Source organism: Erpetoichthys calabaricus, chromosome 11 (assembly GCF_900747795.2).
Source record: "Erpetoichthys calabaricus chromosome 11, fErpCal1.3, whole genome shotgun sequence".
Lineage (NCBI taxonomy): Eukaryota > Metazoa > Chordata > Cladistia > Polypteriformes > Polypteridae > Erpetoichthys > Erpetoichthys calabaricus.
The window spans coordinates 17,004,527-17,031,832 of NC_041404.2; the positions used below are offsets into that span (position 1 = coordinate 17,004,527).

At 36.5% G+C, this 27,306-nt stretch overlaps 1 protein-coding gene and 1 long non-coding RNA gene across 3 annotated transcripts in view; one reads left to right on the forward strand and one right to left on the reverse strand.

Moving 5' to 3' along the window:
• Positions 1-238: 238 nt before the first annotated feature.
• The window catches only part of gabrg2 (gamma-aminobutyric acid type A receptor subunit gamma2), a 175,973-nt gene continuing 148,905 nt past the window's right edge, over positions 239-27,306 (forward strand). Inside the window, exon 1 of one of the 2 annotated variants that reach the window (XM_028812743.2) lies at positions 239-903. In XM_028812743.2, the coding sequence (XP_028668576.1) occupies positions 797-903 (107 nt within the window). In that variant the 5' untranslated portion in view covers positions 239-796. The remainder of the gene's footprint in view (positions 904-27,306) is intronic. The other variant, XM_028812742.2, reaches the window with a different exon arrangement.
• Positions 14,498-15,543, reverse strand: LOC127529702 (uncharacterized). Its single transcript, XR_007936325.1, has 2 exons — positions 15,133-15,543; positions 14,498-14,684 (listed from the first exon to the last, which is right to left on the reverse strand). It is a non-coding gene; the product is annotated as an uncharacterized LOC127529702 (long non-coding RNA).

The following is a 27,306-nucleotide window of genomic DNA, read 5'->3' on the forward strand; positions in this document are numbered from 1 at the left end:
AAGTTTACTTCTGAAAAAACGACTAATACCCATCTTACGTGTGACAACTTTTCCACAGATAATTGCCTTGTCGTGTTGCATCATGTTCATGCATTTCATTATGAGCAAACCCATATAAAATGTGAATAGGGAAACTACTTTATGCGAACACAGCACCACTTCACATCAGCAAAAAAATCACAGTCCTTAATGAGTAAGCAGAACCTTTTAACTCCATTCATCCAGCCATTCCCTCTAAGCATGCTTATGGCAGATGAACACCGTGTTTTAGATCAAACCTAGACTGCCTCCATCAATATCCTTTCCCTCAGACTAAAGAATAGCAGCTCAGATCCGCCCATCGCACGTTTGACAAGTTTAACTAGAAATGTGTGCAGCTGCGCTAAATTAAGCCGAGACGAAGACGCGCAATGTTTATTTTATTATTTTTGCTGCCCTTGTACGTGTGTTGAAACCACGCATGTGTTGAATTGCACTGCAGCAACGTGCTTCGTTTCCTCTTTGACCCCCCGACTTAATCTGCATTCAGATACAGGCGCTCCAATATATTCGCTGGCTGTTGGATTTTCGGCTTTTCCTGGGCTGCTGCCTTTATGTAATTTTTTTCCCACGAATAATTCCTAGGATCTGTGCAGAAGAAGCAGCAGCCTGCTTGACGGGGCCGATTCTACATCTCCGCCGCAGCCCCCAAAGCTGAGGCGAGCAGCGATGTGCGAGATGTGTTATAGCCGAAGCACCCAGTAAAGGAAGGGGCACGTTCAACAGCGAGAAAGGAAGGGGGGAAAATAGCAGGAAGATGGTGATCATGGCTTCTTCGGTTTTAACATTGACTACGACTGCAAAGCCTGCCTGTGGTTTAAAGATGATCTTTTGGGCAATTCTCATCGTCACTCTCCCGACCAGGTAAGAGGGAGCCTATTTAGCGAGCCGCGGGCACATCAGCAATCGATCGTAGTGAACAGAGATTGATAAAGAGATACTAAAATGTCTTAAATATCTGCTTTGGTTGTATCCAGTCGCGCCTAGTCCTCGCCACAGTACGGATGCCCGTTGCTCAAAATAACGGTTAAAAAATTACATTTGTTAGAATGAGGATAATTCATGGCTGTACTGTACATTGGATATCGAGGGATGGGTGATGAAATTGATTAAAAAGGGACAGCGTGTGATATACCTATTTTGTGCTGTTTAAATGTGCTGTATACTTACTATTGAAAAATTCTGTTTAGTTGTCCGTTTGATGATTGTTTATTATTAAGGCCGTTGCAGTGGTTGAAGGAACAAAGCAAAACGCGAGATGCGCGTAATTAGGAATACCGACGAGCGGAGCCATTCATATTTGTTACTCACTCTCTCTCTCTCTGTGTCTCTCTCTCTCTCTCTCGCATACATACTGTTTATATGGCTACCCGTGTCGAATGTATATTCCAGAACTGGAAAAGAAAATAACTTGAACATCTGAATGACCTGACATTTATGGAGTAACTTACTTTTCTGGAAGAAAAATGTAGTTTATATTTACTGCACTACCATATAACCCAGTACACTTTAAATGTGAAAATCTTAATCCAAAATATTTCAGATTCCATAATTTGGAGTTATTTAATTCCGAAAATAGTACACATATTATGGTATGGAACATACTATAATACAAAATCTATCTATCTATCTATCTATCTATCTATCTATCTATCTATCTATCTATCTATCTATCTATCTATCTATCTGTGAATCACTTTCCACCTTTATCATCTAAACACTGAGAGTAATTGCTACAGTACACTAATGCAGTGACCAAGGCAGAACAAAAATGATTGAATCTGAAATGCTGTGCATTGCCCTCTCTAAATATTTGTCATAAAACTGTGCATTTGTGGTCTTTTTCCACGGTGCCCTATGAATAAGCTGTATGACTTTGTGCACTAGGGAGTCTCATCTATCATGCCCTACTATTTCTACTGACTTTTCACTTTCCACAGTGCATTATTCTCTATTCTTTATGTCAGGTCTTTTTAATCTCCTCCTACTTTCTATTAATACCCTTTCTTACTTCTACTTGTTCTGCAGTTATATTTTTTGTCAGTTTGATAATATGTTGCAATTGAGTTAGCTCTGTGGAGTATCTTATGATCACACACGCTGTTAAATGGAGCTACATAAAATAAAGTTTGATAGAGTTAAGCATGATAAAGTGCGCCAATTATTGCATATTGGGTTTATTTAGTGTTGCTTAAATCTCATCTGTTTGCTCTGGAGACAGTTGGTCATATTTATTTTCCACGTTTCCTAACATAGTGACTGGCGTCCTGTCCAGGGTTTGTTCCTGCTTTGCACCCAGTGTTTTCGGGGATAGGCTCCAGTTGTCCCACAACCCTGCCCTGGATAGGAAGATGGCTGGATGGACTAACGTAAATATTTTTATATTACCAAAAGTAGCTTGATTTTCCCAAAATTAAAACTGATGATGTCTACACGTATGTAAAATACACAACTGTCTTTTTGTTTTTAAAGTTAACAATGCATGGGTAAACTTAATATGTACTTTTAATTAAACATAGCAGTGTTCCAGCTAGAGTTACAGACATTATAGTTGAAGGCCATTATGGGTAGCACAAAGGAAAGAATTGCCACCTTGCAGAACTTCTTTTTTTTTAATTTCTAGTTTCCTTGTCCCAGTCCAAAAATACACTGTCACGTCTAGGAAGCTCTTCACTGACTAGGTGTAAATCGGTGGATGACTTAGACATTCTATCCATGGTCTCTTTTTGTTTTTGTTTTGCTATAAGTTCCAGCATCCCGCAAAAAATGTGAATTAATTGATGGATGAATGGTAAAGCATATTGAAGTGTTGAAGCGTCACAACTCTGTGAGAGAGTAGCACTTTCTATTTGAAATGTATTTATTTCATATTTTGCATAAAATGTATATACAATATTTATACTTGTGTATAAGTTTTTTCTTCCAAACCATAAACCTTTTATAGGTTGGGATGTTTTAATCCCATGTGAGAAAGCTGTGGGCATGATTTTGTTTTAAATTATGTTAAACCCCGTGACCCTGTGTTAGGATATAGCGGGATAGATAATGGATGGAAGATATGTTAAAAGCATATTGTGTAACATGTACTCTGCTCTCTGCACAATCTAGATGGAAACAACTGATATTCTGTAAATTTTATGGGATTCATTTTTACTAAAGTAAAAAGAAAGTGAAAAAGAAGTAGCCATAGTGTTTATCCTGTTAAGAAAATGAGATATGCTTTGTCATTACCGTTACATAACCCAAGAACATATTTTCAAGGACTTTGACTAATCACTTTGATATCTCAGGTTGAGTTCTTTTTATGAAAAGTTGAATAGCCGATAACAATGGCTGTTTTTAGTCATCAGTGATTATGTATGCAGTGTTGGCCTTATTGATTCCTATGTTGAATTCAGTGTCAGACGTGATATGAAACTGCTAATATCTGCTTACTCTTTCACTTTTTTAATATATTTACAGTAGAAGTGCATTTAAGATATTAGTAAACGGAAATAATGTCACAAATATAACTAATATTTCCATGTCATTAGTTGTTGCCAGGTTGTATGGAAACCTGGGGTGATGTCGGGGGGAAGGGAATAAAATAAAACATATGAAACAATTTTATGGAAACACTGACCTTAGCCAGCCTGTAGGCCAGTCTGTGCAGTGAAGTCAAGATAATCAGAAGAATTGTTCCTGACCTTTTGCCATTCCATAGCATATGTTGTTAGGTGCATGCACAGCATAGCAGTGAAGAAAACAGACACAGGGGATCTATCTATCTATCTATCTATCTATCTATCTATCTATCTATCTATCTATCTATCTATCTATCTATCTATCTATCTATCTATCTATCTATCTATCTATCTATCTATCTATCTATCTATCTATCTATCTATCTATCTATCTATCTATCTATCTATCTATCTATCTATCTATCTATCCATTACCCTACCCACTAAATCCAGTTCAGTGTCACATGCTGGCTGCATCAGGCACAAGGCACAAACCAACCCCAAATTGGGCAGAAAATTAGGAGTGATTTTCAGAATTTTAAACCAAAAACAAAAATAAGTGCATTTCAAAATTTGGACAAGGGCAGAAAGAAAAAGAATACACAGAATACCTTGAAAAGTGGAAAACAGGTATATTTATCTGCAAAGTAAAATCATAATAATAAGTGTGGTACAGTGGTACAGTGGCCATGACGTCTTCCTCCCAGTTGTTGTCTCTGTGGGGTCTGCAAATTTACCCCTCACGTCTTTGTGGGTCTCCCTATAGATATCCTTTTTTTCTTATGAATCCCTAATGACATGCTTGTTTGTTAAGTAGCAATTGTAAATTGGCCTTTGTGTAATGTGTGCACAAGCAGGCTCAGTGATTGACTTGTGCCCTCTCCAAAGTCGAATCCTGCCTTGTGCTCAAGTATTGCCGGGATAGACTCCCACTAAAGGTGATTCTGAATCAAATTAATTTGAGAATGTATGTATGTATATATAATTAACAGTGTAATTGTGATTTACTCATTGAAGAGAAGATGGCAAAGCGGATGTACAGATAATGGATCCAGCATCCTGTGTTTGAGACCTGTGCCTGCCTGGGCTCTGTAGGTTAGGTACCTCCTCCACATGTCTATGTGTTCCCTACCTGGGTGCTTTGGCAATCGTCCCTTGTTCCAAAGACGTGATTGTTAGGTCAATTGCTGATCATCTCATTGCAAGTGTGGGTGTTTGCCCTTGTGCACCGTCTCAGGAACTGGTATTATGTCCAGGTTGGGTTCCTGCCTTGCACTAAATGCTGCTGGAATAAGCTATAGACCCTTGTTACCTTGAAATAGGCCAAGTCAGGTATTGCATATTTTAATTTACATGTATTTGCTTAGCAGATGCTTTTATCCAAAGCAACTTACATAAGAAGTCAACATAACTAAGTAAATATCAGTCTGGGGGACTGTTTAGGATCAAGTGTTACAGAACAGTCATTATCCAACCCGTACACGCACGCACACACACACACACACACACACACCAAGCACAATGAACCTAACCTGCATGTCTTTGGACTGTGGGAGGAAACCAGAGCACACGGAGGAAACCCATACAGACACGGGGAGAACATGCAAACTCCACGTACAGAGGACTCAGGAAGCGAACCCAGGTCTCCTTACTGCGAGGCAGCAGTGCTACCACTATTGCCCCTGTTACAGAACATAGTTATAAAAATGCTCATCACAAGTGAAGAGCATAAAAAATACAAGCTAATTACAGTTTCAACTTACAAAAAACTAAACAGCTCGACAGAAATTCGCCAAATTAGAGAGTCTTCAAATGCTTCTTAAAAACACTGAGGGAGTCAGAATTTTGGGCTAAGATGGGCAGTTCGTTCCACCAGCTAAAAGTTACACATGAAAAGTGTCTGGACTGAGATGTGATGTCACCAGTGTAGTCAAGAAGTAGTATAACACCACAAAACTGTTTCCATATATATAGGTGCTAACCCATTGATTACTCTGTAGGCGAGGTTCAAGGATTTGGATACTATATGTGCCTCTACAGGAAACCAATGTAATGAAAAGAGGAGTGACGTATGCCCATCTCGGCTGGTTGAACAAAAAACATGCTGCTACATTTTAAATTATGGTTTGGCTTGGTGACTCATGCTGGTATTCCTGACAAGAAAGAGTTGCAGTAGTCCAGACATGACAAGGCCAATACCTGGACCAGGAATTTTGCTGCATATTCTGTCAAATGCAGTCTGATCTTGTGGATATTTTACAGAGGGAATCTGTAAGACCAAGAGACTGTAGCAACATGGTCCCTGAAGAACAGGTGGTTATAGATCACCACCCCAAGTTTGCAAACAGCCATGGCGGGTGTTAGTGATAATAAGCCAAGCTGAACAGAGGTGGGGTGCTGAATAGATGGACAAGCTGGGGTGAAAGGGTCTAACTTTGCCAGGTTAAGCTCATGATAGTGTTGTTTCATTCAGGTTATAATATTAGTGAGAAATGAAGAGGTGCTAGCTGATACTGTGTAGTCCCCAGGAGGGTATGACAGGTGCAGCTGCATATCATCTACATAGCACATAATAAAAACCCCATGGTACTTGATGATAGGGGTTAGTGAGGAGGTGTAAATAGAGAAGAGGAGAGGGTCCAGCACCAATCCTTGGGGCGACCATATGCTTGCCTGTTGCACCTTTGCCAGTGTTCCACACCAGGTCACAAACTATGATCTGTCCAAAAGGTAACACTCAAACTACCTGAGGTTATTCCTAGTTTTGCCCTGACAAGGTGACAAACAGGAGCTGATAGTTGATTTGATTATTGATTGTGTCAGAGGCAGAGGAGAGGCCTAGCAGGATGAGGACAAATGAAGTTATGCTTCTGCTATTATGTTAAGAATTAATTCCCTATATTTTTAAAGGGATTTATTCTTTCTCTCAGACGTGGCACTTTTTATTTGCTTCATTCTAAATACCTTTTGGTGTATTCAATGAACAATGGAGCAACTTGCTGTAGCTTAGGTTAACGTTCCCTTTCCAAAGGCAGCTGTTGTATGTTTTTTTTTTGAAGGACTTAAAATTGGTTCAAAACGCAGGTAGAATTGTATTCAAATCTGGTAAGAATGTTTATATCTGTATGCACTCCCTGTAAGTTTTCAGATTACACCTTCAACATCTCTGTGGCATCAGCATCCCCTAAACACAGAAAGCAGTCTGATGGACCTTGTACCACATTTCTGGTCCTTCTCCATTTCCATCTCTGTTTTTGTTCAATCTATAAAAAATGCTATATTGTTGAGAGGTTTTGAATAGGGTTACATTTGCAGCCCTGTATATATTAACAGCTGCAACATCTATATGTCCTGCATAAGTGCATTGTCCTGTAAAATTGTCTGCATGTAGGTCTGATATACTTTATATTTTAGTGTTTTTATTCCCTATATATATCCACTTGCTCTTTTAGTACTGAGGTCATGGTTAGTGGTGAGAAATTTCAGTATCTGAACATACTGGCAAATAAAAGTAATTCTGCTGCTAGGCTTGTGTATTTGTTTTATTGTGAAAAAAATAAAGGTCATGGAGTGAAGAGTTTTAGGAGTGACGATGAAAAACTGTGGTGTGGATAATTAGCTAAAGGGCATACGCAAGAGTTCTAGGTGTCTGACAGCAGTGTTTTTGTATGTATTTAATGGAAATATTAGAATTGTATTGTTCATTGATAGTGATGAGTTAAAGACTTTGAAGCTGGACAGAGTGCCACATATGTAAAACAGTATGGGTTTTCCTGCTTTTTTCAGATGTAGGAGGGACATCATTTTTTCAACTTCCATCAGCCTATCCTTCTATGCTCTCAAATAATACTGAACTAACTTTCTGTCAGCCTTCCCCTAATTTTCTTTGACTAGAGGCCATTCCACACACAAACCCAGGCTCACTGTGGTCAGGACAGCATGCACAATTTGGGGATGGAGGCGAAAATTCACAAAATCTTGAGAAAAACATGCAAACTCTACACAGATAGTCATTGTGCCAAAACTGAAATGTAGTTTTTTGATCTTTATGACATTTGGACTTGGGACTACTGTAGACAATAAAATTAAAGTGCGAGTCAAATAGCATAAATGTGAGTGGATGTGAGAAGGAGAGTGTATGAAAAGTGGCATTCACATGTGTACATGAGAGTAAGAGAATGACACTGTTTGTCATGTGGTGTTCATAAGCCTTATGTTCAGCCTGTCTTTTGCTAGACATGGATCCTTCAAGACAGTACGTATATTTTGCCTAAGAGTCATCCGTTGTGCTATTGCTTTCTTTTTTTTAATCTGTGAAACTCTTAAACTTCTGTTATTTTCTGTACGTCTTCACTTTTGAAACAATACCCAACACTCACACTTGAAGTCTCCCTTGTGTGTGCTGAACTAATAAATATTCATAGAGAAAGTTTTCTTTGTTTTTTTTTTGCTTGGAACTGAAAAGAAGCAAAAAAGAGTGAATGCAAGTAACCTTCAACTTTTTGGCCTTGTTTAAAATGTTATCTTTTATTCAGCTTGTTTTAAGCCTTACTACATATGGGGAAGAGACCATCGAATACTTAGACTAGTTGAACAGCTTATCAATTTGTTGCATCTGTTTATCTTTGTAATAAAATTAATTGTATGAATATTGTGAATTGAGAGTCTGTGCGCTGACATTATTGTGGTTTCACTTGTGTTTCATCGAGCTTTGGTACCTTTTTGAATATATAACTCTTGTGGTAATGTGGCTTGTTTTTTTTTTTGTTTTTTTTTTTTAAACGTCGTTTCCATTTTCTTTTCAATTGTGGCAAGTAGCACTTAGAGTAAGGGCTTTTGTGTTTCTATGCAGAATGAATTGTATGCTGTTTATTATTGAATGTTCTCAGTATCTGTGTGCTCTGGCTATTTTTATCTAAAACATTTTACAGCCATTTATATCACTTCAAAATATGAATTATAAAGGCAGCATTAAGAAAAATATCTAAAGTAAAATTCCAAAAGTGAATCTTCAAGTAAGACTACACTATATTCAGTTTATGACTAGAAGTTTTAGTTTCAGTACACAATATTAATACTTAAATCACTCTGGGCTCCTTAAGCAGTGATCATCATGTGACTTCATTTAGCCAATAGTGACACTTCGCTAATCATATTAAAGTATCACTCATACACCACTGCTGTTCTGTTTTCAATAAAACAGGGGTTAACAAAATCTGAAACCGTGAATTAGTTTACGGTTGAAAATATTTGTGAACGACAAAAAAGTCAGTGAATATTTATCGTAATCCATTATTAAACTTGTAAATGCAAATCATATTGATAGGTGACTAGAGGCTATCCCAGCAGTCCTCTACTAAACATGGGAACAACCATCAAAGTCCATCGCACATACCACACTGAAGCCAATTTTGTGTCACGAGTTACTATAACCTTCCTATCTCGGGAGATGTGGAGTGGAAAACACAAAACCTAGAGGAATCTTCACACACGCGTTATGTCAGTGTGGGATTTAAACCCATGATTCTTGATCCAAGAAGTATCAGCATGTACCTCATCATTGAATACTGAAACAGGTATCACTGTTAATTATTGTTGTGTTCTAGACTGGTAATGAAAACCTACTGAATTACACATTTTTTAAATGATACTATCCCAACATTTTGCATAATTTGGTAAAATGTTACCAAATGAAAATGTGACTAAAATTGCTTTGCATTGCCATTATTGAAAGTAAGTGTTGTGTTTTTTTTTAAAAGACAGACTGAATGGAGTAGGTCTGGTGATTGTTTGCAGGCGTCTTTGTGATTAGCAAAAAATAAATCATGCTAGCTAAGCTTTGTTACAATTCTGTTTACAAAAGAAGAGATGGAAACAGTTTATAATGCTAGTCTTCCTGAACTTGTTAATAAACAGGGTTGAAGTGAGATGTGGCTCTATTTTGCTTTTAAAGCAAATGAAAAAGGTGAACCTGAAGATATTACAGTACCTGTTTGCCAATGGTGTTACAAGGCTTGTTTCACCAAAGGAGACAACACATTGATCTTGCCAAGTGTTTAGCCCTTTCCCATCCTGATACCCTTCAGGAGTTCAGAACTTGACAGGTGTAAGAGGATATTTACAGTAAAACAATACAATCTTAGATTAATGTGTTTCAATAGTTTAAATAGTGCTGCATTTTGATAAAGAAGTTCACAAAAAAAGCTTTCCTACATTTTGTTTTGTGAATAGACACAAACTTTGTCAAGCCTAATCATAAAGTGCAATGCAAAATACCATACTAAATAGTGTTAATCTGCAATGTAGTAATATTTATAAACCTCAAAATGTATACAGTATATACTGGCGTAATTACATATTTCAGTAAAATTAAGAGAAATTAAGACAGTATTAATGTTCACACTGAGTTAGCCTCCCAGTGGCTGCAGGTTTTAATTCCAGCCAGTTTTTTCTTTAAGTGGACTCCTCCATTAATGAAGCTACATGTCATGTTTTCGTGTGTTACTACAGAAATCACAGACTGGTTATGCTAAGTGATTACTGTAAGAAGCAAGCATGCAAGTGTCTTAACAAACCTGCCTCTGTTGTACTTTTCTGGAGTGGCTTTACTCTTGTGAGGTGAGGTACTAGAAGTATTTTACCTCCTTGGGATTGCTGTAGTCAAGAAGAGATATGCTGTTTCGATTTGGACTTTTTATGAACAAGGGTACATAAAGGAGATTTTCAGATGGTGTTGTACTTGGACTAACTCTAAATAAAATCAGAATATTTTCCAGATCATCCTGCTCCGCTTTGTTATTTTATTAACGAGCAACATCTAAGCAAACCGTTGGGAGCTCAGTTACAAGTGTGCAAGAGAGGGATGAATTCATTTTTTTCTTTCTGTTTAATATTTTCCTCTTTTTTAATGTTCAAGTTAAGTCATTTTTGCTATTAAGTACACAATCAGATAAAGAGAAGTGTCTGCTGCCCTTTATCATTCAGTGTCCAACTGTCCATTACTTCCCTGTCCACTTTGCTGAGCATGAGTTGTCAGTTAATTTCACATTTTATTTAAAAAACATTCCAAGTTATTTGTTATTTCGTTATCATTTTTGTGCCAAGGAGGTATCAGTAACAATGTTAAAAGCTTAGTATCAATCTTTCAGCAATATTGACTGAAGCTAGCAATACAAGTATACACCTACGGGCACTTTATAGAACTGTCTTGTAGTTTTGTTTGCTAGTGTGTCGGAACTTTGGGATTTTGTTGCATTCGTAACATAGAATATGTTCAAGGGGTTAACATTGTCACATCTACATAGTACAGAAGTTTGAAGGTACCGTAGTAATACTCCCTGATTGTGGTGCCAAAAGGAGTAATGATACGCCCTTCAAATTTAAATGAGTAAAAACAACAGTTCTAGGATAAATAGTAATGAGTCCCCATTTAACATAATACGTATAAAGCCATAATTTTAATGTTCTGTTCATTATTCCAAGTAGCTTGTACAATGACATGAGAAAAATGTTTTTGTCCATTTAAGAGGGCCAACTGTAAAAAGGAAGTATTCTCTGTGTATATATTATTATTATTAGAAGGCCAACTGTGTGTTGCGTTTAGACTCAAATGGTCACCTTTAAACCTTTAATTTCTATTAATTAAGGTTTCTAAATTAAAGCCACTTCTTTTGTTGAACCTCTCAGTGGTTTGTTTCTCCAGCCCCTTTGAGTCTCAATCTCTATACTCTGGATTTTTTGGCTTTCCTATACTCAATGGTCTGCTGATATAATTTACGAGTTTTAAGAACATGTACACCATGCACTAATGTTTGTAGGTATATATGCATACTTGTATGAGGTGTGATCAAAAAGTATGGTGAATGTTAATGCAGAGCGCCATCCAAGAGCAACGCAAAACAATTCAATTCAGGTTCTGACAGGTCCATCCTAGAGCTTTTCATCTTGTTTGATACTGTCAGTCGTTTGTGAGTACTGTTCAGTTCAAGTTTGTTTTTCAAGTTTGTCGTTAATAAAGGATATCGAGCAATGCATTAACATGAAATATTGTTTCAAACTGCAAAAAGCTCAGGAAACCCATCAGATGTTAAAATCGGTTTATGGTGACACTGCACTGACAAGTAAGACTGTTTACAAGTGGTTTGATTGATTTTGTAATGGATCTGACTCGGTTGAAGACGAGAAAAGATCAGGAGTTCCTTCAACATCAATAACCGAGGAAAATGTTGAAACGGTTTCATTCTTCATCATGACAACGCTCCTTGTCACACATCCCGTCTAGTATGACAATTTCTGTTGAATAAAAACATTACGCTGTGTCCGCATCCACCTTATTAGCCAGATCTGGCATCGTGCGACTTCTGGCTGTTCCCTAAATTGAAAATGACAATGAAAGGCAAACAATTTCAATCCATTGAGGACATCCAGGTAGCCACGACAGCCCAACTAAAGACACTCTCGAAAGAAAACTTCCAGAACTGCTTTGAAAAGTGGCAGGAGCTTTGGGATAAGTGCATTCGAAGTGGAGGAGAGTATTTTGAGGGTGACTAGTAGTTGTAAATCTTTTACTGCAATAAACGTTTCTTTTTTAAAACATTCACCGTATTTTTTGACCACACCTCGTATATTTTTAATACATTTTCACTGCTTTTTAGAGTGGATGTTTGTAATATCATGGATTGAGAGTATGAGTAATGCTTAGTCGAGAAAAATCTAGGTGTGGAAGCAATATTTGCTGTGTTGAGGAGAGACAGACAAAGTGCAGTTTAAGCATGTAAAGTGCAAGACAGAGGATGGTTGGTTGACAAACTCCACCAAGATATAGTTGGAGTTGAGACCACAGGGAGGCAAAGGAAGGCATGGTTGGTGATGGTTGCCGATATTATGAAAAGAATGGATAACATCCCTATGGATGCCCAAGACTGTGGTGAGTGGATCAAAAAGATAATCTGTGCAAAGGGCTACCCAGTGTAGAACCAGAAGATGGTTGTTAACATCAGAGATGATAATGATGCTGAAGCATGTTTTGATGTGCTTATTACATAATGTACATATTGAATGTTAGTTTGTGTTTTAACAGTACTCTGAGCTTTGTCTCTAAAAACAAATTGAACTGAGTTTAATTTATGCTGATATTATACATAGGCTGTTTTAATCATTTGAGGAAAAACGTTTTCTGACCAGTCATAATCTTGAGCTTTTTCTTGTACAGGTAAACCTCTGAACAAGAGTTTAGAGGGCAAGATTTATGAATCATTCATTCATAATCTGAAATCCAGTTAATATATTTAAAACAACTCCTTAAATGTACCTTATTAGTATACATACAGTAGATACATGCATCTAATCATTGAAGCCCCATGGTCCACAGTTCATGGTCCCAAGGAGCCTATCCCAGCAGAGCTGATAACTGTGGACCTTTCTTCAGCTGAGTCATCAGTCCATCTCAGGGTACATTTACATTGTCCAATTTAAAGTTGTTTGCAGTTTTGGCATGTGTGTGGAAAACCAGAGTACATGGACATTGCCAGTTACTAGGATTCAAAGGCAACAGTTCTAAGAATTGAGCCATTGTGTCTACTATTTGTTAATATATTGTTTGCTCCATATAAGACATTTCATGCTATTTGCCACTTACTATATATAAACAGTACAGTACTGCTTAGGTGGGTATTGTTTTATTTGTACCACAGCTAAAGATGAAGATCATTAGTTAGTGGCTCCTTGTAACTCTCATGAGAGACAGTTTTGATGGTACAAGGTATTTTTATGTTATGTTTGTACAAATCGTCTTTGGCATTAAAACGTTCATGTTACTTACCTTATAAACACATTGCTTTCTGAGGCTGCAGTTGTCCTTGCTAATTGAGTGCTGGCATGATTTTTTTTGAAAAATCTTCTAGTTTTACTGAATGGTGTGATTAGTGATAATCAATACATGATTTAAAGTGTGGCTCTGCACGTGACAAGAATTAGAGATGAGCATGAAAGAGGATGGTTAAAGATTTGACATAAAGGACATTTGCTTAAAAACAGTTTTCATAATGCAAACAATGCACTGTTACTAACATGGTAAAACAATAATAATTTTAAAAATATTATTAAAAATGTAAGTAACATATATTAGAACTAACTACTTCTATGTTTAAATTTAGTTTTGCTAAACCCCATCCTACTTTATGTACCACCTACATACAAAACATGCAATAGGGAATTACCGTGAGCTTAGAGAGGAGATTAAAGAATGGTGTTAATGATTTAGTGCTGCCATATGAATCAAGAATATATCACAGGATGAAAGTTCTATAAGTGGAGCAAATATTCAAACTCTCAGCCATGAACACCTTCACATTTGTACCTTTTAATTTCTACATTGAAGTTTCCAAACATAATGTGCACTGTATTATGTTGCACTTGAATGCAGTTGAAAGGGATCGAGAAGCTGCTTGTACATTTTTAAAGAACTATGTACACCAGGGGTGCTCACACTTTTTTGGCTTGCAAGCTACTTTTAAAATGACCAGGTCAAAATGATCTACCTACATTAAAAACGATTATATATATATATATATATATATATATATATATATATATATATATATATATATATATATATATATATATATATATATATACTGAGTATACTTTATACATAAAATATATGTTGCCATATCTTGCATAACTGAATAACCCTTATGGCACAATAACAGTTCAATTAATTTATGGTCACTACAGTATTTGGATTTAATAATCTTCATGTGGGAAAAGGCTGACTCGCATAAATAAGTACAGCCGAATAATGCAGTCAAGGAGGTAGCACATTTCCTCATGTCTGGGTACTTTTCCTCTGTGAGTAAGTTCCAAAACTGTCCATGAGCCCCAGACTTCAGCTGAATGTCATCCTGTAGTGTCAAAATCTCATCCTCCACTGTAGAGGAGTTTTAGGTAAAACAGTGTTGTAATTTTTGATGCGGCTGAATCACCCTCAACATCTTCTCTAAATGGATAGCACTTAAATGTAGCGATTGGCTCAAGTAAAGCTGAGTCTTGAAAACGTCTGTCAAAGTCTGACAGACAATTTTCAATCTGCTCTGTGTAGCGTATGCTGTCAAGTTGCACACACGCCTTCCATTGCGTCTCCAGCTCTGACGCGAGGTTTTGGATGTTCCCCAAATCAAGGCGCTGCAGCTTTGAGGACAGATGTTGCATTTTTCGTTAGAAAGCATTAACTGAGCTAATCATATTGACCATGGTTTTCTCTTTTCCTTGCAGCTGTAAATTAAGCTCATTCAACATGTTGGTCAGATCGGAAAAAAAATACCAAGTCTAGCAGCCATTGATCATTATTAAGTTGCTTGTATTCTGCATGTTTAATGACAAGGAGAAACTCCTTTTTCTCCGGCCAGGGGTCTCGAAATCTCAGCAGGAATTTCTCCCTAGCCATCTGCCTCAACGAAGGCCTCTTTTATCATCTCTCCATCTTGGACTTCTTATGCTTAATGATCGAGTGACTCACCCGGAACGATGGTTCGGTGTGTCTGCCTTTGCTTTTGAATTCAGCCGAGTGAAAAATGACGGCTGTCCGATTAACTGTGATTTTAGTTCCCTCTCCTTTCTCTTTCTCAGATCGCTTTTCGGAAGGAAGTCAGTTTCATAGTTTTTATGAACAGTTCGAAAGTGCCTTTCCACATTTTCCTTCTTTGGAATTGTAATGAAAGATTGACAGATCAGACAAACGCACTTCGATTTTGACATTGTGAGAAAAAAAAATCCTCTTCCAATTCCACATCCAGCCCATAACCAACAATTTTTTTTAAATCCCTTCTTTAGTCGATATAAATTGGAAGGCTAACTAGATCACTTAGATAGCCAGAGTTTTGCAGTAGCTTGCGCGTTTGGTCGTGTGGGCAGGATGACCAGTGTGTTAGAAGAAAAGAGATCTCAGACTGGCCGCCCTGTGTGTCAATCAAGTGGCAAACGCCATAGGGAGGATATATGATAAAGTAACATTTAAAAAAACATTTTTTTCAATGCAACGCAATCTACCTGCACTACCTTTCCGATCTACCAGTCTATCACAATCGACGTATTGGGCACCCCTGGTGTACACAATTGTTTGGACAGAAACACTGAAGACCTTGACATACAATACCAACCATAGCACCACTGAATGAAGCATATTGTTATTTGTTTAATAAGTAAAACTCTTAAAGATTATTAAACACGTATATACAGACTGTTAACAGAGTTTAGAAATAAACATTTATGGAGTTAATTTCTAGAAAGGTTTAAAAATGAAGAGGAATTACATATATAGTATAAAGAATACGTTTTAACGTTATGTTTTGGAAACAAAAATCAATTTAAATAGACTGTGAGAGCATTCATTAAATCTTTATTCACTATAATAGAATATTTGTGGCTGTCATACCCATTTAAATTTCCATAAAAAATTAATCGATACAACACAGTAAAGTAATAGGCAAGTGGCAAATTAAGTCACAAGTGAAGTAAAATAGACTGCAGTTCCAGTTCCACTAAATGATTACATTTTTTTTGGCTTTGTTTTGAGGATTAGATCACCATTCAAAATTACTGATTGGGCAATGGTTCAAAACCTGAAACTCTCTTTAATATTCTTTAATATATTTTAATATTTTCTCTCACAAGACAGCTATTAAACAAAGTTCAGACATGACCCTGACATGCAGTCTCCCCTTAAAATGACTTCCATTATCTCCAAGGCTTACTTATGTAGCCACACACCTAGAAATGATTAGATTTCAGGCAGGGTTCCTCTCCTGGCTATGGTTCATATTCTTGTTTTGTGTCTTTTTTGTTCATTTTTAAGTCTTTGATTTATGTTTGTGTTATTTTTGTGTGTTATTTGCTATATTCCCTATGCCTGTGTTATATTCCTTGTGTTTTGTGGTTGGTTCCCCAAGAGACAGGGCCGTCTGCCCACCATAAGGGACTGTTGCCAGTCCCATAAAGAAGCAACCCCCAGTCCCTTGTGGTTCATTCAAATGTGTTTGAGGGTGGTAAGTTCTTGCATTTGTGATTATTTCTTGTGTTTTGTGCATTACTGGGTTTTTTACCTCTTTGCTGCATTTTTTGACTTTGCCATCTTATTATTGTATTGGGAATTGGTTTGCTACTAGATTGCCTTTATTGTTTAGGGAACTCTTTTTGCTCCTTGCAGCTGATTTTTGTGCTACAGGAAATTACTGTATTAATAAATCTTTTTATTTATAAAGATTCTATGTGGCCATTGTGTTATTAGCTGGGCTCTTTTGACGTTGTTTCCCCTTCTAGTATGTATTTTTGGAACTATTCAGGACTTGCTTTGGGACTGTCAAGCGGAGAACTGAAATGAAGCCAGTGGCAATATTGATAGGTGAAATAAAAATAAAAATGATTTTCTAAAAACAGTATAGAAATTAATGAATGTATTACAAAACCAGCATTGATCATACTCACACCATATAAGCATATAAAAGATCATCACAAAGGGAGGAAGTAGGCAAATTCTAGCAGCAAACAATTATTAACAATAAAATCAGTAAAAGTGAAAAAAGAGCATAACTAACTTTGCCACTGTAAAACTTCACAATAAGATCAAGTTTCTAATCAGGGGGTTAACTATCGATCCAAAAACACACTGAGAGATACTGTACACTATATTTGTCCCCAAGAGGGAAATAAAAACTTTACAGAAGCTCAAGAAAAAAAATGTTGAATTGTTGGCTTAACATTTGAAATTAATTCACCATTAGCTCACTGCAGTTATTGGGTTAGGAGGAGGAGAGGAGAGTTTGTGAGCACACACTGATTACAGCGCATTGCCACACCCACCACATGACGAACCACCTGGATTGAGATCTGAGGGCAGCCATGCAATGGGTGACACCTCAGCTCCACAATGAACAGTGTGAGGTTTTTTTTACAGCAGCTGGAGTGCCTGCAAGTTGGAGGACCTAATGGCGGGCTAGATGCAGATCAACATCATACCTAGGACAGAGAAATTGCAGATTAAAGTTATTGGGTTAGTTGGTGGTTAATTTCTTTAAAAATACAAGAAACTTTAAAAACAGTATTACTTAAATACTTAAAAAATACAATACTTTGGAGCATATACTGTTATTATTTATATATAAACGTCTACGCATGGAAGTGTGTGTGTTTGTCTGGCCTGGAAGTGAGAGGCGGAGTCGGGTAAGGGCTCCATCTCCGAGGAAACAAAAAACTCGCTTAGCCACTAATAACACAAGTAAGGCAAGCACATCAGCAAAACGAAAACTCAGAAGAAAGACAAAGTCGCTTAGCAGCTAACATCCGCAAAATGGTATCCCTTTTACTTTTCCTCCCACCGCTAATACACAAGCAAGGCAAGCATGTCTGCAAAATGAAATCTCCAAAGAAAGACAAAGTCGCTTAGCCGCTAACATCGTCAAAACAGTATCCCTTTTACTTTTCCTCCTGCTGCTAATGCTTAAGCGATGCAAGCACGTCGGCAAAATGAATCCTCCTAGGAGAGAGATGCCCGGAGTAGTTCCTTTCAAACCTGACATCTCTACATTTCAATTTTTTTTCTGATGATTTCAATAGTTTCTAGGACCCTGGGCTTTTTACAGCTAGTTATATATATTTGGATGATATCAGGTAGGTGCAGTGAGTTACATGTAGAAACCAAAGTGTCTTATTCAGTATAGCACACTGCAAGCTTAAAAATGAGAATGTAGCCTAATACAGAGAAAAGGCCTTTAGAACAATGAATTGACTTCAGATATATGACTATGAACCCAGGATGCCTGGGTTAAAGCGACCAGCTTTAAGTGCTAAGCAGTAAGCTGAAAATAATCGGTACAGGAAAAACAAAAGTAATGGCAAATATGAAGAGGTAACTTTTAAAAGGAATAAGTCGAAAATGTGAGAAAGTGTCACTTATGATAAAAAGACATTCTATTGTGTACAGTGTGTGTAACCAGTTGAACTGTATTGGTAAATCTACTGGAAAGCATGGTAGAGCAAAGCTCAGTGCTGCTTCATTAAAGCTCCAGAAGCCTGGTTTCATATCCCAGGCCAGACACTGTACACTTTGTATTTTACTTGTGTTTGTGTGGGCTTTTTTTTCCATTTTCAAAAAATATGCAATTAGCTAAATTGGTAGGTGTGGGTTTACAGAATGTGTGTAAGTGACCTGTATGATGGACGAGCAACTTATCCAAATATAATTGTTTACTTTACTTTGATTTTGGTAGGGTAGTCTTTAACTTTTTATAATGGTATACGCTGGTTCAGAATGGTAATGGTTTGTAGATTCACCCAAACATAACATGGTATTAAGCTTTTCTATTTTTTGATCAGGGCGGCACGGTTGCGCAGTGGTAGCGCTGCTGCCTCGCAGTTAGGAGACCTGGGTTCACTTCCCGGGTCCTCCCTGCGTGGAGTTTGTATGTTCTCCCCGTGTCTGCGTGGGTTTCCTCTGGGCGCTCCGGTTTCCTCCCACAGTCCAAAGACATTCAGGTTAGGTGGATTGGTGATTCTAAATTGGCCCTGGTGTGTGGGTGTGTTTGTGTGTGTCCTGCGGTGGGTTGGCACCCTGCCCAGGATTGGTTCCTTGCCTTGTGCCCTGTGTTGGCTGGGACTGGCTCCAGCAGACCCCCATGACCCTATGTTCAGATTCAGCGGGTTGGAAAATGGATGGATGGATTTTTTGATCACCACAGTAAAGTTTTATATTCTTCGAACCTTTCTTTTTTTATTATTTCCAATTAAACTAATTTACTATTCAGCACTACTATAATTTAGTTTTTGGAAGAAATGTATAGTTAATTTGCCCCCGTCACTCTCAGATACCAATCCAGTAAAGTGCTTAAGACATTTGCTTTAAATTGTTAGAACTCGTGCCAAATCAGTTTGATAGGAAGTAATAAGCTGTAACCATGACACAGCAAATTGTTGTTCAATCTTGGCCTCAGGCCTTTAATATTTTCATGGCTTGTGAGTGTGACTATTATCATTTTTTTTGTTAGATTATATTTCAGTTTTAGTATTTTTCAAATCCTTTTACAAGGGAGCTTCATCATTTAATGCTGTAGGTATCTGTTAAAAATAAAAGTAAGTCACTAAAATTTGTCATTTAACAATGAGGATTACTTTTTTTCTAGGTGGACTGTTAGAGTATATAAGAATTTGATTTATAGTAAAATAAATGAAAAAAGTATAAAGTTGAGTAAAATATTACACATTTTGGTAATGATCTTCATGTGGTTTAGTAGACATGGATGAATTTATGTAACTGAATGTAGCAAAGACTTTATTTTAGGGCAGTGGGCAGCAGGTTGAATAACTGCCACTTCAGCTGTATTATTGACAAAAACTTGGAAGCTGCCTTACTCTAAACTATTTGTTAATAATTATGTTTTATTTTAAGTAGCCACGTTACCTGTCAAAGACAGTTAATAGAATACATTTTAAAGTATTTGATACCTTTTTGATATCACCGTAAGTGTTCCTTCAGCACCTTTCCTTGGTATCCTTGTGTGTCTGAACTGCTCTTGACTGACGTTCCCTCTCTCGAACGTGTTCCTGTAAAGCCTGCTTTTCAGTCTTTGAAGACGCCTCTCCGCAAGTCTCCTACACGTTTGCTCCTCCTTGAGTGTTCCATACTTGCACTTCCTCTTTTGATTGCATTAGCAAAGCCAAACTGACCAATCTGATTGCTTGGAGGAAAACTGGACAAGCTTTGGTGCTTTGTTATATAGTAGATAATATTAAATTAAGTTTATGTTAATCATGTTTTTGAAATTGCTAACTTTAAATCTATTCTATTTAAACCAATTTCAACCTCTCCTAAGGTTTATGTCCTTTTCTCTAATATCCGAAATCCATAAAATCTAGAATCATAGAAAGTTGCAACTTTGTCTGGAGGTTCATGCAGTTTGAGAAAAAAACAAATGATGTACCTATATATAATAATTATGAGTAATAAAATAGTTTATGTGAGAGCAAATAATATAAACCGATTAAACTAGCTACTTACACATGGATTTTTGAGAAACAGCACATCCTTTTCAGACTGTGTGTAAAATGAAGACATTGAATTAAAAGGGAGCCCAAATGAATGTTGTGGATTGAGCTGGTTTCATTATGGATCAGGGCTGTAAACCTATGAGGTAGCCTAATGTGTTTTTCAGATAAATAGGCAGATAGCTAAAGATTAAGTGATATATTACACAAACATGAAGTCTCACATGAAACAGGTGCCTAGGAGGAGTATTTGCATTTTTAGCTTTTCGGAATTGATAATTGTTAAATAATTGCTGATTAATACTTACTTGCACATGAAGCCAACAAGTTACATCAACACTTGCATTATGATCAGCAGTTTTGGTTATTTTTTGTGGGTTTTGGAATCTAAGGATTGTGAAAATAATTTTTTTCCCCTATGAGACATTTTTCAGAAAGTAGAAAAAAAAATGTATAGCTGTATGCTGCAACACCATCGTGTTTTGTATGTTGGCGCCGCCATTGTGTGAGTCTGATAGTCAAGATACAGCTCCCATGTACATTGGTCATGGTTGAGGAGGTCTTGATACCTGATGTTGTTAATGCGATGGGTTTATAGGTCAGAACTGGCAGCCATGTACTCATACGAGTTTTATGCATAATCCCTATTTTAGTGTGTGATCCTTTAGGTGATAATTAACTTCCCGGCTTTAGAACTGTAGTCTTGTTTTTGGTGCCCCAAGTTTTGGTTTACAGTTTAAACTTGATGACTGATAAGCTTGACTGTTGGTTCTGATTTTGGCTTGTCCCGTAACTATATTTCATCATCTGATTCTTATTATTAAAACTTTTACTGTTTCACTCTGAGTCAATATATTGCAACTTTTAGTTACTGTTTTTGGTCATACTGCCTTTGAAACAATGGGCATATACTGTATAATCAAGGTTTATTACTACTTTGTTGTCTATGGCAGTACTGTTTTTTTTAATACTCCATAGTTTATCTCCTAACAGAAAGCTATCTTTTGTTGTACTTCCAATAGTGTTGTGTATAATACACCGACTTTTCGTGATACTTGTTTTTATTCCATTGCAGATTCTTACAAAAACATTAATGTATGGAGAAATAAAAATATATGTGTTTTTGCATTATATAAATATGCGTTTTTAGCATTCATTAACAAGACGTTGGAAGAGGAGATCACATTTTTTGTATCTCCAAGCATTGAATATTTCCAGAAGTTTAGATTTCTGAAGCCGTTGTGCTTCCTGCTCATCAATAAGGTGACAGCAGTTTAAAATAATCACATATGACACAACTTCATAAATTGACTGTTTCTTTTTTTGTTTATTTTGTTGTTTTTTTATAAATTGTCCACCTTAATTAAAGGACAAGTGTCTGTGTATGTTACCGTGTATCCATGTGTTGATTTGTCAGTGTTCTATTCCATTTGGTATTGGACTCATAAAAACATTGATAATATTTCTGATTTGCTGGAATGAAAAATGCAATGCATTTTATTACTACATGCATTACCCAACACATTCCAATAGATGGTGTTCTGCAAATGTTAATGGTTAGTGCATCCAACAGAGAGTAACTGTCAGACAGACAGAAATCAGCTTAGCCACCATAATAAAAGGACAAGTGTCTGTGTGTGTCTATGTATCTGTCCAGTTACTAAGATTAAAAAGAAAAAGAAAAAAAAAAAGGCAAAAAAATCAAAAAATACTAAATCTGGGTCTAAAAATAAGAAACTTTCCCTTATTCACCTATTTTGGTAACCAACATTGTATATCAGCAACAGCAGCATAGTCACGACTTTCTTGCACCTGGTTGGGCCAAGTGAATGAGGTTTATAGCGTTAATGCTAATGACTGATAAGTTCGCATGGTGGGCAGTGGATTAGTGAAAACAATGATAAATTGATGTGCGCGTCCAAAGCCAATGCCCTGACTCAACTAGTCTAGAGTTGCTAAATCAGGCCAATGCGATAGGAAAATACTTTGACTGTAAGAATGGCAGGAGGCAGTGAAAATGGGCTGCTCTGTCTGAAGAGGGTCATCATGAGGGAAAGGAATCAGGTGTATAATAGTATACCGGATCAAAAGAACAACCATTGTATCAAATGAAAAATGTGGTTCACGTCGATTATTTAGATTTCAACCTGCCATAGATGGGTAGCACAACTAGTTTCTTATAAATTATCAGTGCATGTCATAACAGGAAAACACACCCCCATATTGCTATGCTTTTGAATTAAAGACATGACTCTTGACCAGTGAATGAGGAAGAGGGGTGGGTTTTTAATTCAAAATGTCATTCCCATGAGGCTTTAGTTTTGTGTTTATAATGTGCAGGGATTATTCTTGAAGTAACTATTTAACAATATTTTAGCAAAAAAAGAATATGTTTTTGCAAATTTTGACCATATGACAGGTTAACTGACAGTTGGATTATATGACACGAGTAACGTGATATTTTTGTTCTCTTTTCCATGGATGTTTTTCATATCATTTGTCAGTGTAAAGCATTAGTTACTATTGGTGTCTATTATATCATAAATTTTTTTCTGTCCATTCTGCATGAACAGAAAAAGCATGAGATGTTTGCTCTTCAACAAAGTACATAGGGTAAGAAACATACAAAATTGCAATTTTGGGTTAGGATGAGTATTTCTTTAATGAAAATGTCTTTATTAATATCTTTCTTTTTGGGTTTAACTGTTTCTCACTAAGTGTTTTTCTGTTTTTAAATCACTGTTTTACAGTATGTCCTGTTGTTGCAACCTGTGTGTATTAATACCTGTGATAATTCAGACTAGGACTGAGGAGTAAGCTTTATTGTCCTTGTTGTTTTTCACCCCTTTCTTTTTTGGAAATTGTATATCTTCAGATTTTTATGTTTGGATGCCTATTTTTAGCTTTTTGACACTACTTATTGATTTTGTGATTTTGGTATTATAGATTTGTCTTTACCTTTTATATGATTTTGATTTGCTTAGTTTCCTTCTTTAACCTTTTGTTTTTGGAATTACCTTTTTTTTTGCTTTGAATTTCCTAAAAAATAATTGAATGAATCAATTTTTTGTTTCTTGAGCCAGGAGATTTATAGTTTCCCTTTCCCATAAGGAAACTATCAAATGGGCTCATTCCATTTTTGAGTTTTTGGTGTATGTTTTTTGAAGGATTCAGGCCTTTTTTTAAGTTTTGGTTCTTCAAATCACAAATTCCCATCTAACTTTCATCCATAATCGTTTGATCTGTTAAATATATATATATATATATATATATATATATATATATATATATATATATATATATAATATAAACTTGAAGGTGCCTTCAAACTAACAGAGTGGCAATACTGTATTCTAGATACCATTTACCGTACTTATGAATGCACCAAACAGGCACAAGAAATCTATAAGATTATGAATTAAATAGGTTGAAATGGCACTGTAGCTTACAGGTTTGAAAATAAAATGCGGATAGGCACAAATGTTATCTTCAATAAAATTATTTCACAATTGTTAAGTGTTTGCCTCTTGTAGTAATTAAATGTAAAAACTGACATCCATAGCTCTAAAGACCTGAACAAGTTTAACATTTTAAAATCGTAGGGATGAAGGAAGTTAAATGTCCAGTGCTTTAAATGAGTAACCTAATTATTATTATTATTTCAGCCTGGGGGAATTAAAGGAGTGATTGAAGCTCCTTGCTCACATAAATAATGCTAAAATAAACTCTTTCTTAAAAATGAAAGAACAATATCTGTGTTAAAATATTGACTAATTACTAGGTTTATGCAGAGATTGATTGACTGACTCATTTTATTAATCTTAACCTCTTGAATGCTAATTCATATAAGGAGAAATTATTAGCAGAGGTATATTCACTATTACTGAAGGTTTCCTGCTAGAATTTTCCAGCATACTGAGAATGACAGATCTCTTTGAGTCATCTGATATTCTGGCAAAACTTGAAGCGTGGGCTTTAATTGAATTTAGTGATTGCAACAGAGTTGTTCCTCATGAGAAGTAAGACAATAATCTGATGAATTTTGCTTTGTGTAGCAAATACTGCCATGATCACTTTTATTGGCAAAAGAGACAATTAAATTTTAATTCCTAAAAGGACAGTACTGGTGCTAGTATATTAAACAGACCAAAAGCAAAGTAGGCAGTGTTCATTGGTGGATATTGGTTTTAGTTCAGGAAAATAAAATCTTTCTTTTAAATTTACTTGCATTGTGTTGTGTTTTTTGGGTCCTCCATCACACAGCTGTATGGTATGTAGCAGCATTTATTTGTTATGTGCTACTACTCCATACTTATGGCATTACCAACTCCTCAGTGCACCAGTAGTATATATTTTGCCAGTGAATAGCAAGACATTTTTTGTTTCTTGGGTACCGTTGATACATTTTGGGTTGGACATTCTAACATTCAATTCAATAAGTTCCTGTTCCAGTATCATTCAGGGGTTCGCTTGTCCTGTAATGTATTAATTATAATTTCCACTCATACACCACATAGCTTTTCAGTTATGCCGTTAGTATTATATTAATATTAAATATACCAGGTTTATTCTGCCCTTTAGTAGATGTGGAATGTTAGCAAATTAGAAAGAGACATGTCAGCAACTGTTCATTAATTCCATAAAGTGTCTTGTGGCTGTGCTGCCTGTAAAAAGAGCTACATAAAATGAAGATGAGAAAATCAGGTGATGAAAATAATTGGACAGTAGGTAGATTAAGCAGACTAATTTAAATGTTAGGAGGTTGGATTTAAAATTTATAAATGTCACCTTTAAGCACTGGAACACCACACTACATGGCTCTCTGCTAAAGTTTTTGCCAATGTCTGTTACTTCTAAAATGCAATTTCATTGATGGTAAAAGAAAATCAGTTTAGAGTGCAATTTGGTACTCTCATTTTTGCCTAATACTAAAATGTATCAAGAGCATGAATTATTTTCTAAATTCTACGACGGCTTTTAGAGTGCTGATCTACTAGATGACTAGTACTTTTACTGATTCCATTTAACAAAAAATATATGGAGGAAGAATTGACTGCATTTGCAGGTTTAATCATAACAGTTATATAAGTGCACTAAATTTGATTTAACATAGCTTTCCAGAACGCTACCTGTTGTTACACTTGCAATAGGGTGCTATGTAAGGGATTAGATATGTGAAGTAAATCAGTTTGTCTTGATATATTTTTTTGCATTCCATTGCACATTCTTATAAAGAAAATGTGATTTTATATAGAAAAAAAAATATATATATATTTTTTATTTTCACATGTTTCAGCATAATTAACCCTTTAACCGCCAACTCCCTAAATATTCCCCAAGCCAGGCGAAATCTGAACAATTTTTGTTTTTTTACTTTTTTACATTTTTTTTACATTTTTTACATTTATTCAAGCAGTATTGACCACTTAATGTTGTGCAAGTTGCCAGTGTATACACGAAATCTATAAATGTAACCTGAATTCTCAGCTAAGCAAAACATCTTGATACCAAACCGTGCCCTTTTCAATGGTAGATACTGTCGAAACTGTAAGCGGCCCTTCCACGACAATAAACTTTCATCAACTGCAACTGACGGTCCTGGCATGTAGGGCAACTGAAATGCTTCAAATAAATGATCAATCAAAGGACGTAGCTTGAAAAAGTGGTCGCGGTTTGGATCTTTCTTATCTGGCTCGTTTCTGTTGTCATTCAAATGAAAGAATTTCAGCAGCAAAGAGAATCGGTTACGTGTCATGACAGCTGCAAAAATAGGTGTTGCATACATAGGATCTGTAGACCAGTACATCTCAATATCTGGTTTTCTGATTATTCCCATCAACATCAAAATCCCAATGAATTTTTTCATTTCGTTTTCATCAGTGTCAAACCAAGCACGAACACGGGAATGTGGAGGTAAATTGGGATTTTTCTCAATAAACTGTGCTGCATACAGATTTGTCTGATGAACAAAATGTCTAATCAAATCAGGTGACACAAACAGCTCATAAAACTGCTCAGCAGTGTAATTGTTTACATCAACAATAAAGCCACACGTTCCCTCAAACGAATGCAGAAAAGGTAGTTCACCACGGGCAGCAGCCCAGCTGAGATGCTGGGGATACACCCACTCAGCGCCGTCATCCGATGCGTCTTCATTCACAATATCATGCAGCGCACGTTGCTGCTCATCACTGTCACTAAAATCTTCTTCAGAACTGCTACAATCATGATCAGAACTGTCCAAAATCGCCTGCAAAGCCTCACTTGAAGTCAGTTTACGTTTCGCCATATTCACAGCTGTTACATGCGAATCACGTCACATGACCGGCCAAAACAACCACAGACTTGTTGAAATACAACGTAGTAATAATACCCACGCCAAACCGGCAGTTATACTACTTGCCAGGCATTCATATAACCACAGGCAAATGTGCCGGATAATTCCGGCAGTATGGCGTTAGCATTAAAACAGCGGTGCCGGATATATCCGGCAGAGGGCGGTGAAGGGGTTAAGGAGTTGTACCAAAGATCACTGTTGTTATAGGTCCATTCAGGGGATATTTCTAGGAAATCCAAATTTACTGGACTGAAACACAAAATTAAAAAATGATTAAATAGCTTAATGCTTCTCTAAGCTTGGGTATATGGGCTTCATCTTTCATAGTCTGGTAAAATGGCCTCTCCACTTATAGTGCATACAAAAAGTAATTATCCCCTCGGAAGTTTTCAAATT